At 37.2% G+C, this 18,790-nt stretch overlaps 1 protein-coding gene across 1 annotated transcript in view; it reads left to right on the top strand.

Annotated features, from left to right (window-relative positions):
* LOC129283005 (sushi, von Willebrand factor type A, EGF and pentraxin domain-containing protein 1-like) overlaps positions 1-18,790 on the top strand; it is a 71,024-nt gene that overhangs the window by 26,617 nt on the left and 25,617 nt on the right. The window contains exons 17-25 of the mRNA XM_064114077.1: positions 3,712-3,894; positions 5,076-5,183; positions 7,666-7,860; positions 8,810-8,992; positions 10,472-10,579; positions 12,747-12,941; positions 13,885-14,067; positions 15,254-15,361; positions 17,529-17,723. Of these exons, the coding sequence (XP_063970147.1) occupies positions 3,712-3,894; positions 5,076-5,183; positions 7,666-7,860; positions 8,810-8,992; positions 10,472-10,579; positions 12,747-12,941; positions 13,885-14,067; positions 15,254-15,361; positions 17,529-17,723 (1,458 nt within the window). The remainder of the gene's footprint in view (positions 1-3,711; positions 3,895-5,075; positions 5,184-7,665; positions 7,861-8,809; positions 8,993-10,471; positions 10,580-12,746; positions 12,942-13,884; positions 14,068-15,253; positions 15,362-17,528; positions 17,724-18,790) is intronic.

Here is an 18,790-nt window from a genome sequence, read left to right as displayed (position 1 = left end):
AGAGTTTTACTATTTTTTATATCAACAGGTAAATTGTTCCACTCTTTAATACATGATATATGAAAGGAGGTCAGAGTGACATTTGTTCTCGCAAATGGCTGACGAATAAGATCCTTTTGACGTGTATTATAACTATGTATTTGTGAATTCTGAAGAAATAATTTTTTTAAAGTACATTCTTGGGGCATCGATTGTAGTTTGAACATGAACAATGCACAATTGAACGACACAAGTTCACTAAGTGGTAGCATTTTCAGACGAAGAAATAACGGAGTACTTGGATGTCTATAATTAGAATTTGTTATAAGTCGTATCGCCCTATTCTGCAATACTCTCAATTTATCAAGATAAGACTTAAAAGTGTTTCTCCAGGCAACATTACAATATGTCAGATAAGGTAGAACAATACTATTGTATATTGTTATCAGTATCATTTCAGGTAAAATTGATTTTAACCTATAAATAACACCTACACTGCGAGACACCTTTGTGCAGACAGCATCTAGATGATTTTTCCAGGATAGGTGCTCATCGATATATAACCCAAGAAACAAAATATTTGCACTTGGTTCAACATCATGACCCCCTATATGAAGACAAGTTATACGCCCTGGAAGCTTTTTACCCTTAGAGCGGAAAATTATGCACTTGGTTTTTTTAATGTTCAACAATAACTTATTGCAACAAAACCATGAATACAGCTTCTTAATTTCTTGATTTGCAACCAGTAACAAATTTTCTACTGACTTATCAGAGAGCATCAGACTGGTATCATCAGCAAACAGGGAGTATGAGAATAATGTTGATGAATGTATTATATCGTTTATATAGATCAGAAACAACAGGGGACCAAGAACAGAACCCTGAGGTACACCATAGTTAATCGTAGCATGTTTGGATCTAGATCTATCTATCATAACAAATTGTGTCCTATCACACAAATAGCTTCGGAACCATGACAATGCTACACCACGAATTCCATAGTGTTCAAGTTTCTTGAGAAGGATATCATGGTCAATGGTATCAAATGCCTTTGACAGATCTAAAAATATCCCCAGACAATATTTGTTTTCATCAATAGCCTTTATGATATTACTCAATAAGTTAAAAACACCCATTTGTGTGGAGAAGTTTCTACGAAATCCGCACTGCTGAGGAATCAATATGTTCTTTTTAGATAAAAACTCATTTAAACGTTTATAAATTATTTTCTCGAGAATCTTTGAAAATATTGGTAACAATGCTATCGGCCTATAATTTACGACATTCTTACGATCAGATTTTTTATACACTGGCACAACTTAAGCTACCTTTAGTTTATCTGGAACGACCCCCTGAGATAATGACATATTAATGATTTTACATAAAGGTTCAACAAAAATGTGAATACTCTCCTTTACAATTCGAGTTGAAATATCATCAGAACCACTCGATTTAGAAGGTTTTAAAGACGATACAATATTAATTATCTCAGCTTTTGTAGCAGGGCTTAAAAACAGAGAAGCATTATCTTTACATCGTTTCATATAGTCACAAGGAGATTGTGGTACGTGAGGAATTTTTGTAGATATTTTCTGGGGCAATCCAATGACATATTTGTTAAAGCTTTCAGCCTTATCCTTCTTAAAGTGAGACAAGCATGATTTAACGTGAAAATTGACGGAGCTAAATATTAATCAATCAATATGAATTTTATATCTATGAAAAGCTTACATGTTACATATCCCTGTCTGGGAACGAGGATTTCCAAATCTAACGCAAAACGCGCTGCTGCCAGGTTGAACATCGTATACCAAAATCCAATCGAGCACAGTGCGACCAATTAATGGATATTGTGCATGATAAGAACAAAAAAGTTAATTGCATTGTAAAGTTTAACCTAGAAGTGACGAATGTTTTTTTTTTTTCAAGAATGGGCATGATTTTACATGTAATGAAAAGGAAATGTTCTCTTCTTCTTCTTATATCTAGGACGAGGATATTGTACCCCCTTTCAATTTTTGATAGGAGAGGAAAGAGTATAAAGAGTTGATAGGCATACTAAAATAGACAATCGTGCGCAGTGCGACTAATCAATTAATGTAGATTATGCGTGATAAATACAAAAAAAGTTCATTGGATTGTAAAGTTTGACCTAAAAAACACGGCGGTTTTTTTCAACCAATTAGGTTGAACCTTATATCACAAGAAAGAGTTACAACCTGTCTATCAGATAGTCTTTGAACTGAGACATTTTGATACGAAAGTCAGACGCTGTAAGAGAAGATCGAGCCCAAAACAGTGCAAAAAGTGCTTCTCTCACACAAAAACACGAGAAACTGTGTATTTTCAGTCAAAAAAACACGGTTGTTTTTTTAATCAGAATATAAAATGACAGATATCATGAGATGTAGAACAAGTCTAAGATTAAGAAACCGTTTGAACCCGTGAAAAATCTCGAACGGTTTTTGAGATATGAGTTAAAAGAGCCGAAAATGGGTCTATTTTGTCAAGTTTTTGACGCCGGAATAGGGGATTTGCCACGGTGCGCGCGTTAAGTGAACACAACAAATTCATATGGATATTCGTTCGACCCAACGCATTCGAATTTTTTAAATTTGATATTGCTGATTGACAAAAGTGTATGAATATGATTCAAAATCTAACACTGATTCTAGAAATGGTAACTACTGAACTTCCTTTGCCCAAATTGGGAAGATATATCAATGATTTGGAACTATTTTTTGACTGGCGGAAGAATTGGGGCTATTTTACTGTTTCAGTTGATGAATTTGATCCCATCATAGTTATCTTCATAAATGGCGATTTATTTTTAAAATGAGCTGGCTACGATACCCTTCTCTTGTCAGATATGGAATGTCAGATATATATCCTATCCAAAGGTAGTAAACATTCGACCCTCTAATTTCACATTTATTTTTTATGAATTTTTCTTAAGTGCCATTTTAACACACAAGTCTATGGGGAATGTTTTACGCGCGTGAGACCTTGAGCACATTATGGTAATCCTCCCATGCCGAGCTACTCGGCCGTTGATGGCGTGCAGGAAACCCATGTGATTTCATGAGCCTAATTACAACAGGACGGCTAAAGATATTCGTTCGACCCAACCCATTCGAATTTTTTTTCAATTTAATATTGCTGATTGACAAAAGTGTATGAATATAATGGAAAATCTAACACTGATTATAGAAATGGTAACTACTGAACTTCTTTTGCCCGAATTGAGAAGATATATCAATGACTTTGGAACTTTTTTTTTGACTGGCGAAAGAATTAGGGCAATTTTACTGTTTCAGTTGATAAATTTGATCCCATCATAGTTATCTTCATAAATGGCGATTGATTTTTTAAATGAGCTGGCTACGATACCCTTCCCTGGTCAGATATGGAATGTCAGATATATATCCTCTCCATTGGTAGTAAACATTCGACCCTCTAATTTTACGTTTATTTTTTAAGAAGTTTTCGAAAGTGCCATTTACGCGCTTGACACCATGTGCAAATCATGAACGAACTTTTACGTTCTTGTGTGGGGGGGGGGGCTGTCGGGAATATCAAAGAAAAGGAACAGCTCAATCACTTCACATAATGCACTTAAAGAGTTCCTACTATATTCCAATATCAATAATTAGAAGAAATTTACAACAAACACTCTTTTTGACAGAATATATTTGTTTATTACTTCTTTCTTTTTTGTTGTTAAATAAGTTGTAACATGCAACGTATCATCGATAGAAGACCCCTTACTTTCATCGTGTGAAAATGGATTTCCAGTAATCTACAGTCAAGAATGCACCTTTTCTTGTCAAACTGGTTATGAACTGATTGGGCCATCATCTCTTAACTGCACAAGCAACGGATATTTCTCTGAACCATTTCCCGAATGTCAGGGTAAGTGAAATAATAAAAAGTGAGATGAACTGTATAAATTAATTTAACTTGACATTCGTGCATCCCTAAGACGGTCGTTTTGAAGATATCACAAACAAATGAAGTGGATGCACAACTTCCAACAAGTAGTTCCTCCAGACCTTAATATAAAAATAGAAGTTACGTAATAGTCCTCAGTGGATCGGTCATTTCCATACAAGCTGTTGTTACTATTGTATAACTTTTATTATTTATCTGTAGTTGATTTGATGACATATTTGTTTTGTATTTGCCCGAATAAGTAAAATAGAATGAAGTATTACAACTGCTAAACTACCTTCTACGTTTTTGCATCTCGGGGAGACTATTGGGACTTTCAAAGAAAAGGAACAATCGAACACTATACAAAATGCGTTTAAGAATTTCTAGGCCTACTGGATATCAATATCACTAAATAAAAGAAAAGTACAACAGTCTTTTTGACGGAATATATTAAATTTTGTGGATAACTTTTTTCTTTTCTTTTGTTCAATAAGTTGTAAGTGGAGCTTGACGTGGGAGAACCAATCACGTCTCTCGTACACACATACACGTCATCGAGTCAATTCAGAGACCGATGCGTGGCATATTTCGGAGAGGAATTTTAGCGCTTTTAATTGGCGATTTCCACCTTATGTATTATTTTCGTTATTTTTGAATGACCAAATGATAATTCCCACATCATTACCTTTCCACTGATATATAATGAGGCCATATTCGTAATCAATATATTTCTCCTTTAATGCCCTTTGGTGTTAACTTTTTATCATTTGAGGTTTTTGTTCGTTTCACGCGGTCCGTTGTTTATGGCTGCTCATACCATGCATACAGTACACTTTAAAAATATTGTGTAAAATGCTCCATGTGGGTAATTATGGGTCCAAACAAAATTGGGAGTTTGTTTTGGGCATTTTTATTTATCCAGTGTGATTAATATTTTGCACACTCTAAAGTAATTGCTGCTTATTGTTTAAAGTTACTGGACAATATGCTTCCTGCATTGGATAAAATACTATCCAAAATTGGTTGGACACATAATTACCCTCGTGCTGGTTAAAATTTACCCAACGTTTTTTTACAGTGTACTGCCCAATCTTAGCAATAAAATAAAATATTAAACATCAAATAATTAACCAGAACACACCATTCTTGTTTCCTTTTAGACATATTTATAACAGCACCCCACGAAAGTGTGTGTTTCAGTTACGGACAATCGTGTAACTGCAATGCATCTCCCCCGCCCTTCTATGTTCCAAAGCTTTCATACGGTGGTAAGTTTTTGTTATTTAGTATTAATTGTACTCGATTACATAGCGCCTATCATCATGTCTCTAAGCGCTCTACAATAAATGGATCATAATTATCCCTGTTTAAGCAGAGGTATACTGTTCCGCGCTCAAGCGTTTCAAGGAATAAATCGCTGCCATGTACCAATTAACATTACCTAAATTGAGTGCAGCACAATGACCATCAATATATTGCTGAAGGAAATAACGCCTTGGCTGGGATTCGAACGTACGACCCTCTATTCCAATGTCTGGAGACTAATCCACTGGGCCAAAACGCTCCAAACAGGAGTTTCTTGATTGCACGTGCACCATCCTGCTTTGGTAGAGGAGCTCCGACACTGACAAGCAAAACGAAATTTGTAACCCTTCTTCTGCTTTCAACAGCTGATTTTCCAAACTTTAGTTCCACCTCCCCACTAGCGTACCTACGGGGGGGGGGGGCAGACTGCCCCCCCCCCCGGACGAGTGACAACCCATGCAAGGGACATATCCCTGCCCCCCCCCCCCTCCCTGACGAGTCTTGAAGACCTAATTTTTTTTTTTCCTTGTCAAATTTTTTTCTGGTACGAAATCCTTTATTTGTGGTTGAAGACCTTTTTTTTTTTTTTTTTTGCTTGTCAAACTTTTTTCTGTATGAAATCATTTATTTGTGGTTAAAGACCTTTTTTTTTTGCCCCGCCTGTGGAAAATCCTAGGTACGCCACTGCACCTCCCCGAGATGTGCACCGGCCAGTGGCGTATCTAGCGGGGGACAAGGGGGGCACATGCCCAAGGCGCCACCTTCAGGGGACGCAAAGAAAGAAAAAGAAAACACAAAAATTAAGAAAGAAAACAAAGGAATAAATGTATGACCATGGTAATTTAGTTTTCAACACATTTAAAAATGTGTTCTAACACATTTAGAAAATACATGTCTTTACTCAGGGATGAATATTTGTGCCAACTTTTGATCAGTTACATACTTATTCTCCTCAGAAATTCTAACAAACTGTCCTTAAAATATTCATTTTCAAAAGCAAATATCATAGATTTTCATCTCTAGCTACAGGTGTGCATTTTGATACGTTACTCTTTAGTAATTCTTACAAACAGTTCTGAAATACAATTTTTTCTGGTTTAATATTCAAAGCTTTCATCAGGCTCTGATTTGACATTGGAAATACAAATCCTCTTCAATGACTTTTACAAACAATTATTAAAATGTCCCTTTTTAGGTGAGGATATGAACAAAATTAGCTCGCGCTTCGCACTCGCATTACGCTGATGAGATACGGATCCTTTTCATGAATTCGTACATATAGTCCTTTATTTTTTTCCTTTCAAGTATAAGTATTTCAGCTGAACCCTCGAGCTTGATTGCTAATATAGATGCGAATCGTGGGACTACTTCACCCCAAAATGTCCCAATTTTAGGTCTAAATTCTAATATTTTTCAGCTCGCGCTTCGCATTCGTTGTTTAGTTAAATACGAATCATGTTATATCATTTTAAAAAGAATTAACTTAGAATATTCCATCTTAACGTCTTGATATTGAAAAATATTCGCACTCGCATTGATAGTATGCCTTCACTTGTCATGTCTTTATTAAGTGTAGAAATATATAAGGGGCGCGATTTTAGCACTTGCCCCGGGCGCCATTTGCCCTAGATACGCCACTGGTGCACCCCCATACCACTTTAGTTCCACCTGCCATGCTCAAACCACCCTGCGCCCTTGAAAGTACTACATTTGTAACATGCATACCAATACGTAAGAAACAACACACAGGAGAATAAAATGTGGAACTTTGTACGCGCTTGACCTTTTCGAGTCCTTTTAAATGTTTTTAAGGGGTGGGTGTCCGCCTTAATTCAATAATATTTTTCCTCAATTAATATGTACTCAATTTGTTTGAAAAACCTTTTTCTTATTCGTGTCATAATACACCATGTAGACATGTACGCGAAGTGTTTCTCATATCTCTAGCCCAGCGGCATGAGTACAATTCCATGGTCAGGCGGGCATGCTGTCATGACCAGTCGTATGTATGTGAAAGCACGGGATTCTCTAATCTCACAACTTGCGAAAGGCATGCATGATGTCGCATGAATGAATTTTGCGCACGAAACGCAGATCTAGGGCCCGTAACAGAAAGAATTTTCTACAATTGATTCTATTGACTACAACGTTCAATCAATTGTGAAAAATCTAGTGTCGTACGATTAATTGTTAACCTTTGTGTCACGGGACCCTAATGTTACCGTCACTGAGGTTCGCGAAAGGTGGCTATTGTCGTCTTGGAATAGTATATTTGCTTCAGTAGGCGTTTCATTTTAAACATCGCAAAAATAGTAAGAATAGGTCTATATGTTTGATGTTATTTAGACGAATCAGCATGTAGGAGTGAAAGTACTTTAAAAACGCATTTTCAAATGTCAGTGATGAATGATGTGTTGATGCTCTCCTTTTCTTTATTTAAATAAGTTGTAGGCCCAAATGTAACGTGCAACGTATCAGGGATAGAAGTACCCTTACTTTCTTCCTGTGAAAATGGAGTTCCAGCAAACTACAGTCAAGAATGCAACTTTTCTTGTCAAACTAGTCATAAGCTAACTGGGCCATCATCTGTGGTCTGCACACGCTCTGGACATTTCTCAGAACCATTTCCCGAATGCGAGAGTAAGTAAAATGAAAAGAAGTGTTACAATTGCTAACTATACTTTTTCGTTCCTGCATGTCGTGGAAACTGTTGGGACTTTCAAGGAAATGAAAAACAATCAAGGGGCGGATCCAGAAACTTTTAAAGGTGGGGGGGGGGGGGCGAGGGCCCGTAACACGCACCAAAGGTGCCTCGTAAATTTCGTGAAATTAGACCCCTTATAGCGATTTTAGTAGTATGTCTATGTCTCACAGCCTACTTGAGCGCATTATGGTAATCCTCCCATGCAGAGCTACTCGGTCGTTGATGGCGTGCAGGAAACCCATGGTTTCATGAGCCTAATTACAACAGGACGGCTAAAGATATTCGTTCGACCCAACCCATTCGAATTTTTTTTTCAATTTGATATTGCTGATTGACAAAAGTGTATGAATATAATTGAAAATCTAACACTGATTATAGAAATGGTAACTACTGAACTTCTTTTGCCCAAATTGAGAAGATATATCAATGACTTTGGAACTATTTTTTGACTGGCGAAAGAATTAGGGCTATTTTACTGTTTCAGTTGATAAATTTGATCCCATCATAGTTATCTTCATAAATGGCGATTGATTTTTAAAATGAGCTGGCTACGATACCCTTCCCTGGTCAGATATATATCCTCTCCATTGGTAGTAAACATTCGACCCTCTAATTTTACGTTTATTTTTTAAAGAATTTTTCGAAAGTGCCATTTACGCGCGTGACACCATGTGCAAATCCTGAACGAACTTTTACGTTCTTGCGTGGGGGGAGGGGGGGCTGTCGGGAATATCAAAGAAAAGGAACAGCTCAATCACTTCACATAATGCACTTAAAGAGTTCCTACTATATTCCAATATCAATAATTAGAAGAAATTTACAACAAATACTCTTTTGACAGAATATATTTGTTTATTACTTCTTTCTTTTTTGTTGTTAAATAAGTTGTAACATGCAACGTATCATCGATAGAAGACCCCTTACTTTCATCGTGTGAAAATGGATTTCCAGTAATCTACAGTCAAGAATGCACCTTTTCTTGTCAAACTGGTTATGAACTGATTGGGCCATCATCTCTTAACTGCACAAGCAACGGATATTTCTCTGAACCATTTCCCGAATGTCAGGGTAAGTGAAATAATATAAAGTGAGATGAACTGTATAAATTAATTTAACTTGACATTCGTGCATCCCGAGGGCGGTCGTTGGGAAGATATCACAAACAAATGAAGTGGATGCACAACTTCCAACAAGTAGTTCCTCCAGACCTTAATATGAAAATAGAAGTCAGAAGCGGATCTAGAGGGGGGGTTGGGGGGGTTGCAACCCCCCCCCCCCAAAAAAAAAAAAATCCGGGGACCATTTTTTTAAATCTTATCTTTTTTTTAAAACTTGTAATTTTAGAAAACGCCATTTTCAAACACAGATTGTCAAAAATTTTCCCTACTGTGGGAGGGGGGACACCCCCCTCCCACACCCTCCCCCCTCGCTCGCTCCGCTCGCTTGGACTCGGTCGCTACGCTCCCTCGCATACCACCCCAACCCCCCCCTTTATAAAAAGCTGGATCCGCCCCTGGAAGTTACGTAATAGTCCTCAGTGGATCGGTCATTTCCATACAAGCTGTTGTTACTATTGTATAACTTTTATTATTTATCTGTAGTTGATTTGATGACATATTTGTTTGGTATTTGCCCGAATAAGTAAAATAGAATGAAGTATTACAACTGCTAAACTACCTTCTACGTTCATGCATCTCGGGGAGACTATTGGGACTTTCAAAGAAAAGGAACAATCGAACACTACACAAAATGCATTTAAGAGTTTCTAGGCCTACTGGATATCAATATCACTATAAAATAAAAGAAAAGTACAACAGTCTTTTTAACGGAATATATTTCATTTTGTGGTTAACTTTTTCTTTTCTTTTGTTCAATAAGTTGTAAGTGGAGCTTGACGTGGGAGAACCAATCACGTCTCTCGTACACACATACACGTCATCGAGTCAATTCAGAGACCGATGCGAGGCATATTTCGGAGAGGCATTTTAGCGCTTTTTAATTGGCGATTTCCACCTTATGTATTATTTTCGTTATTTTTGAATGACCAAATGATAAATCCCACATCATTACCTTTGCACTAATATATAATAAGGCCATATTCATAATCAATATATTTCTCCTTTAATGCCCTTTGGTGTTAACTTTTCATCATTTGAAGTTTTTGTTCGTTTCACGAGGTACGTTGTTTATGGCTGCTCATACCATGTATACAGTACACTCTAAAAATATTGTGTAAAAATGCTCCATGGGGGTAATTATGGGTCCAACCAACATTGGGAATTTGTTTTGGGCATTTTTATCTATTCAGTGTGATTAAAATTTTGCCCATTCTAAAGTAATTGTTGCTTATTGTTTAACGTTACTGGACAATATGCTTCCTGCATTGGGTAAAATACTGTCCAAAATTGGTTGGACACATGATTACCCTCGTGCTGGTTAAAATTTTACCCAATATTTTGTTACAGTGTACTGCCCAATCTTAGCAATAAAATGAACGATTAAACATCAAATAATCAACCAGAACACACCATTCTTGTTACCTTTTAGACATATTTATAACAGCACCCCACGAAAGTGTGTGTTTCAGTAACGGACAATCGTGTAACTGCAATGCATCTCCCCCGCCCTTCTATGTTCCAAAGCTTTCATACGGTGGTAAGTTTTTAATATTTAGTATTAATTGTACTCGATTACATAGCGCCTATTATCATGTCTCTAAGCGCTCGACAATAAATGGAGCATAATTAACCCTGTTTAAGCAGAGGTATACTGTTCCACGCTCAAGCGTTTCAAGAAATAAGTCGGTGCCGTGTACCCATTAACATTACCTAAATTGAGTGCAGCACAATGACCATCAATATCTTGCTGAAGGAAATAACACCTTGGCTGGGATTCGAACGTACGACCCTCGATTCCAATGTCTGGAGAATAATCCACTGGGCCAAAACGCTCCACACAGGAGTTTCTTGATCGCACGTGCACCTTCCTGTTTTGGTAGAGCAGCTCCGACACTGGCAAGCAAAACTAAATTTGTAACCTTTCTTCTGCTTTCAACAGCTGATTTTCCAAACTTTAGTTCCACCTCCCCAACATGTGCACCGGCCAGTGGCGTATCTAGCAGGGGACAAGGGGGACACCTGCCCCAGGCGCCACTTTCAGGGGACGCAAAGAAAGAAAAAGAAAACACAAGAATGAAGAAAGAAAACATAGGAATAAATGTATTACCATGGTAATTTAGTTTTCAACACATTTAGAAAATACATGTCTTTACTCAGGGATGAATATTTGTGCCAACTTTTGATTAGTTACATACTTATTCTCCTCAGAAATTCTAACAAACTGTCCTTAAAATATTCCTTTTCAAAAGCAAATATAATAAATTTTCATCTCTAGCTACAGGTGTGCATTTTGATACGTTACTCTTTAGTAATTCTTACAAACAGTTCTGAAATATAATTTTTTTCTTGTTTAATATTCAAAGCTTTCATCACGCTCTGATTTGATATTGGAAATACAAATCCTCTTCATTGACTTTTACAAACAATTATTAAAATTTCCCTTTTTAGGTGAGGTTATGAAAAAAATGAGCTCGCGCTTCGCGCTCGCATTACGCTGATGAGATACGGATCCCTTTCATGAATTCGTACATATAGTACTTAAACCTTTTTCCTTTCAAGTTTAAGGATTTCAGCTGAACCCTCGTGCTTGCATTGATTGCTAAGTTAGATACGCATCGTGGGATTACTTCCCCCTAAAATTTTCCGATTTCAGGTCTAAATTCTAAAATTTTTCAGCTCGCGCTTCGCATTCGTTGTTTAGTTAAATACGAATCATGTTATATTATTTTAAAAAGAATTAACTTAGAATATTCCATCTTAACGTCTTGATATTGAAAAATATTCGCACTCGCATTAATAGTATGCCTTGACTTGTCATGTCTTTATTTAGTGTAGAAATATATAAGGGGCGCTATTTTAGCACTTACCGCGGGCGCCATTTGCCCTAGATACGCCACTGGTGCACCCCCATACCGCTTTAGTTCCACCTCCCCATGCTCAAACCACCCTGCGCCCTTGAAAGTACTACATTTGTAACATGCATACCAATACGTAAGAAACAACACGCATGAGAATAAAATGTGGAACTTTGTACGCGCTTGACCTTTTCGAGTACTTTTAAGTGTTTTTAAGGGGTGGGTGTCCGCCTTAATTCAATAATATTTTTCCTCACTTAATATGTACTCAATTTGTTTGAAATACCATTTTCTTATTCATGTCATAATACACCATGTAGGCATGTACGCGAAGTGTTTCTCATTTCTCCAGCCCAGCGGCAGGAGTACAATTCCAGGGTCAGGCGGGCATGCTGTCATGACCAGTTGTATGTATGTGAAAGCACGGGATTCTCTAATCTCACAACTTGCGAAAGGCATGCATGGTGTCGCATGAATGAATTTTGCACACGAAACGCAGATCTAGGGCCCGTAACAGAAACAATTTTCTACAATTGATTCTATTGACTACAACGTTCAATCAATTGTGAAAATCTAGTGTCGTACGATTAAGTGTTAACCTTTGTGTCACGGGACCCTAATGTTACCGTCCCTGAGGTTCGCGAAAGGTGGCAATTGTCGTCTTGGAATAGTAAATTTGCTTCAGTAGGCGTTTCATTTTAAACATCGCAAAAATAGTAAGAATAGGTCTATATGTTTGATGTTATTTAGACGAATCAGCATGTAGGAGTGAAAGTACTTTCAAAACGCATTTTCAAATGTCAGTGATGAATGATGTGTTGATGCTCTCCTTTTCTTTATTTAAATAAGTTGTAGGCCAAAATGTAACGTGCAACGTATCAGGGATAGAAGTACCCTTACTTTCTTCCTGTGAAAATGGAGTTCCAGCAAACTACAGTCAAGAATGCAATTTTTCTTGTCAAACTAGTCATAAGCTAACTGGGCCATCATCTGTGGTCTGCACAAGCACTGGACATTTCTCGGAACCATTTCCCGAATGCGAGAGTAAGTAAAATAAAAAGAAGTGTTTCAATTGCTATACTTTTTCGTTCCTGCACGTTGTGGAAACTGTTGGGACTTTCAAGGAAATTGGATAATCAAGGGGCGGATCCAGAAATTTTTAAAGGTGGGGGGGGAGCGAGGGCCCCGTAACACGCACCAAATGTGCCTCCTAAATTTCGTGAAATTAGATCCCTTATAGCGATTTTAGTAGTATGTCTATGTCTCACAGCCTACTTGAACGCATTATGGTAATCCTCCCATGCCGAGCTACTCGGCCGTTGATGGCGTGCAGGAAACCCATGTGGTATCATGAGCCTAATTACAACAGGACGGCTAAAGATATTCGTTCGACCCAACCCGTTCGAATTTGTTTTTCAATTTGATATTGCTGATTGACAAAAGTGTATGAATATAATTGAAAATCTAACACTGATTATAGAAATGGTAACTACTGAACTTCTTTTGCCCAAATTGAGAAGATATATCAATGACTTTGGAACTATTTTTTGACTGGCGAAAGAATTAGGGCTATTTTACTGTTTCAGTTGATAAATTTGATCCCATCATAGTTATCTTCATAAATGGCGATTGATTTTTAAAATGAGCTGGCTACGATACCCTTCCCTGGTCAGATATATATCCTCTCCATTGGTAGTAAACATTCGACCCTCTAATTTTACGTTTATTTTTTAAAGAATTTTTCGAAAGTGCCATTTACGCGCGTGACACCATGTGCAAATCCTGAACGAACTTTTACGTTCTTGCGTGGGGGGAGGGGGGGCTGTCGGGAATATCAAAGAAAAGGAACAGCTCAATCACTTCACATAATGCACTTAAAGAGTTCCTACTATATTCCAATATCAATAATTAGAAGAAATTTACAACAAATACTCTTTTGACAGAATATATTTGTTTATTACTTCTTTCTTTTTTGTTGTTAAATAAGTTGTAACATGCAACGTATCATCGATAGAAGACCCCTTACTTTCATCGTGTGAAAATGGATTTCCAGTAATCTACAGTCAAGAATGCACCTTTTCTTGTCAAACTGGTTATGAACTGATTGGGCCATCATCTCTTAACTGCACAAGCAACGGATATTTCTCTGAACCATTTCCCGAATGTCAGGGTAAGTGAAATAATATAAAGTGAGATGAACTGTGTAAATTAATTTAACTTGACATTCGTGCATCCCGAGGGCGGTCGTTGGGAAGATATCACAAACAAATGAAGTGGATGCACAACTTCCAACAAGTAGTTCCTCCAGACCTTAATATGAAAATAGAAGTTACGTAATAGTCCTCAGTGGATCGGTCATTTCCATACAAGCTGTTGTTACTATTGTATAACTTTTATTATTTATCTGTAGTTGATTTGATGACATATTTGTTTGGTATTTGCCCGAATAAGTAAAATAGAATGAAGTATTACAACTGCTAAACTACCTTCTACGTTCTTGCATCTCGGGGAGACTATTGGGACTTTCAAAGAAAAGGAACAATCGAACACTACACAAAATGCATTTAAGAGTTTCTAGGCCTACTGGATATCAATATCACTATAAAATAAAAGAAAAGTACAACAGTCTTTTTAACGGAATATATTTCATTTTGTGGTTAACTTTTTCTTTTCTTTTGTTCAATAAGTTGTAAGTGGAGCTTGACGTGGGAGAACCAATCACGTCTCTCGTACACACATACACGTCATCGAGTCAATTCAGAGACCGATGCGAGGCATATTTCGGAGAGGCATTTTAGCGCTTTTTAATTGGCGATTTCCACCTTATGTATTATTTTCGTTATTTTTGAATGACCAAATGATAAATCCCACATCATTACCTTTGCACTAATATATAATAAGGCCATATTCATAATCAATATATTTCTCCTTTAATGCCCTTTGGTGTTAACTTTTCATCATTTGAAGTTTTTGTTCGTTTCACGAGGTACGTTGTTTATGGCTGCTCATACCATGTATACAGTACACTCTAAAAATATTGTGTAAAAATGCTCCATGGGGGTAATTATGGGTCCAACCAACATTGGGAATTTGTTTTGGGCATTTTTATCTATTCAGTGTGATTAAAATTTTGCCCATTCTAAAGTAATTGTTGCTTATTGTTTAACGTTACTGGACAATATGCTTCCTGCATTGGGTAAAATACTGTCCAAAATTGGTTGGACACATGATTACCCTCGTGCTGGTTAAAATTTTACCCAATATTTTGTTACAGTGTACTGCCCAATCTTAGCAATAAAATGAACGATTAAACATCAAATAATCAACCAGAACACACCATTCTTGTTACCTTTTAGACATATTTATAACAGCACCCCACGAAAGTGTGTGTTTCAGTAACGGACAATCGTGTAACTGCAATGCATCTCCCCCGCCCTTCTATGTTCCAAAGCTTTCATACGGTGGTAAGTTTTTAATATTTAGTATTAATTGTACTCGATTACATAGCGCCTATTATCATGTCTCTAAGCGCTCGACAATAAATGGAGCATAATTAACCCTGTTTAAGCAGAGGTATACTGTTCCACGCTCAAGCGTTTCAAGAAATAAGTCGGTGCCGTGTACCCATTAACATTACCTAAATTGAGTGCAGCACAATGACCATCAATATCTTGCTGAAGGAAATAACACCTTGGCTGGGATTCGAACGTACGACCCTCGATTCCAATGTCTGGAGAATAATCCACTGGGCCAAAACGCTCCACACAGGAGTTTCTTGATCACACGTGCACCTTCCTGTTTTGGTAGAGCAGCTCCGACACTGGCAAGCAAAACTAAATTTGTAACCTTTCTTCTGCTTTCAACAGCTGATTTTCCAAACTTTAGTTCCACCTCCCCAACATGTGCACCGGCCAGTGGCGTATCTAGCAGGGGACAAGGGGGACACCTGCCCCAGGCGCCACTTTCAGGGGACGCAAAGAAAGAAAAAGAAAACACAAGAATGAAGAAAGAAAACATAGGAATAAATGTATTACCATGGTAATTTAGTTTTCAACACATTTAGAAAATACATGTCTTTACTCAGGGATGAATATTTGTGCCAACTTTTGATTAGTTACATACTTATTCTCCTCAGAAATTCTAACAAACTGTCCTTAAAATATTCCTTTTCAAAAGCAAATATAATAAATTTTCATCTCTAGCTACAGGTGTGCATTTTGATACGTTACTCTTTAGTAATTCTTACAAACAGTTCTGAAATATAATTTTTTTCTTGTTTAATATTCAAAGCTTTCATCACGCTCTGATTTGATATTGGAAATACAAATCCTCTTCATTGACTTTTACAAACAATTATTAAAATTTCCCTTTTTAGGTGAGGTTATGAAAAAAATGAGCTCGCGCTTCGCGCTCGCATTACGCTGATGAGATACGGATCCCTTTCATGAATTCGTACATATAGTACTTAAACCTTTTTCCTTTCAAGTTTAAGGATTTCAGCTGAACCCTCGTGCTTGCATTGATTGCTAAGTTAGATACGCATCGTGGGATTACTTCCCCCTAAAATTTTCCGATTTCAGGTCTAAATTCTAAAATTTTTCAGCTCGCGCTTCGCATTCGTTGTTTAGTTAAATACGAATCATGTTATATTATTTTAAAAAGAATTAACTTAGAATATTCCATCTTAACGTCTTGATATTGAAAAATATTCGCACTCGCATTAATAGTATGCCTTGACTTGTCATGTCTTTATTTAGTGTAGAAATATATAAGGGGCGCTATTTTAGCACTTACCGCGGGCGCCATTTGCCCTAGATACGCCACTGGTGCACCCCCATACCGCTTTAGTTCCACCTCCCCATGCTCAAACCACCCTGCGCCCTTGAAAGTACTACATTTGTAACATGCATACCAATACGTAAGAAACAACACGCATGAGAATAAAATGTGGAACTTTGTACGCGCTTGACCTTTTCGAGTACTTTTAAGTGTTTTTAAGGGGTGGGTGTCCGCCTTAATTCAATAATATTTTTCCTCACTTAATATGTACTCAATTTGTTTGAAATACCATTTTCTTATTCATGTCATAATACACCATGTAGGCATGTACGCGAAGTGTTTCTCATTTCTCCAGCCCAGCGGCAGGAGTACAATTCCAGGGTCAGGCGGGCATGCTGTCATGACCAGTTGTATGTATGTGAAAGCACGGGATTCTCTAATCTCACAACTTGCGAAAGGCATGCATGGTGTCGCATGAATGAATTTTGCACACGAAACGCAGATCTAGGGCCCGTAACAGAAACAATTTTCTACAATTGATTCTATTGACTACAACGTTCAATCAATTGTGAAAATCTAGTGTCGTACGATTAAGTGTTAACCTTTGTGTCACGGGACCCTAATGTTACCGTCCCTGAGGTTCGCGAAAGGTGGCAATTGTCGTCTTGGAATAGTAAATTTGCTTCAGTAGGCGTTTCATTTTAAACATCGCAAAAATAGTAAGAATAGGTCTATATGTTTGATGTTATTTAGACGAATCAGCATGTAGGAGTGAAAGTACTTTCAAAACGCATTTTCAAATGTCAGTGATGAATGATGTGTTGATGCTCTCCTTTTCTTTATTTAAATAAGTTGTAGGCCAAAATGTAACGTGCAACGTATCAGGGATAGAAGTACCCTTACTTTCTTTCTGTGAAAATGGAGTTCCAGCAAACTACAGTCAAGAATGCAATTTTTCTTGTCAAACTAGTCATAAGCTAACTGGGCCATCATCTGTGGTCTGCACAAGCACTGGACATTTCTCGGAACCATTTCCCGAATGCGAGAGTAAGTAAAATAAAAAGAAGTGTTTCAATTGCTATGCTTTTTCGTTCCTGCACGTTGTGGAAACTGTTGGGACTTTCAAGGAAATGGAATAATCAAGGGGCGGATCCAGAAATTGTTTAAGGTGGGGGGGAGCGAGGGCCCCGTAACACGCACCAAAGGTGCCTCCTAAATTTCGTGAAATTAGACCCCTTATAGCGATTTTAGTAGTATGTCTATGTCTCACAGCCTACTTGAGCGCATTATGGTAATCCTCCCATGCCGAGCTACTCGGCCGTTGATGGCGTGCAGGAAACCCATGTGGTATCATGAGCCTAATTACAACAGGACGGCTAAAGATATTCGTTCGTTCGACCCAACCCATTCGAATTTTTTTTTTCAATTTGATATTGCTGATTGACAAAAGTGTATGAATATAATTGAAAATGTTCAATGTTCAATCTTTATTTCGCAAAATAAGATAAAAATACAAAGAAACATCAAATAATGTGATTAGATAATAAAATAAATTGCGTGGCTTTCCATGAAGGTTATAAGAAACCTGTAAGGCTGGATCGCCAAAACATAGTAAAACGACAACAATATTGAATTAAAAAAAACAGAATGTCATATCATTATAGTAAATACAATGTAGGAAAAAGGAGGAAAAAAAACAACAACAAAGAATACAAAAAGACACGAATCGAAGGAGGGGGGGGGGGTAGATATGGTACAAGTAATGCATTGATATCAACTGCGAAAATTAATAATCATTTACTAGAAAATTTTTGTACTGTTTTCTAAAGGATGATATAAATTGTGAATTAGTTATTATTTGGGGAATCTCGTTCCATTGTTTGGGACCTACATAACTCAATGATTTAGCTTCGTGACTAGACTTGATAGACCATAAATGAAATTTATTGGAAGAACGGGTATTATGATTATGAACTTGATTATTGTATTGAAAAAGATCTGAAAAAGGAGTGGGTAACAACCTCTTCTTGTACTTATACATAAATATTGCGAGTTCTTGCTTATTAATATCATATATATTAAGTAAAGACAATTTCTTAAATAAAGGTGCGGAT

This window comes from Lytechinus pictus, chromosome 19 (genome assembly GCF_037042905.1).
Source record: "Lytechinus pictus isolate F3 Inbred chromosome 19, Lp3.0, whole genome shotgun sequence".
NCBI lineage: Eukaryota > Metazoa > Echinodermata > Echinoidea > Temnopleuroida > Toxopneustidae > Lytechinus > Lytechinus pictus.
Note: the sequence above shows the minus strand (reverse complement) of the source record. Positions and strands in the feature narration are given on the sequence as shown.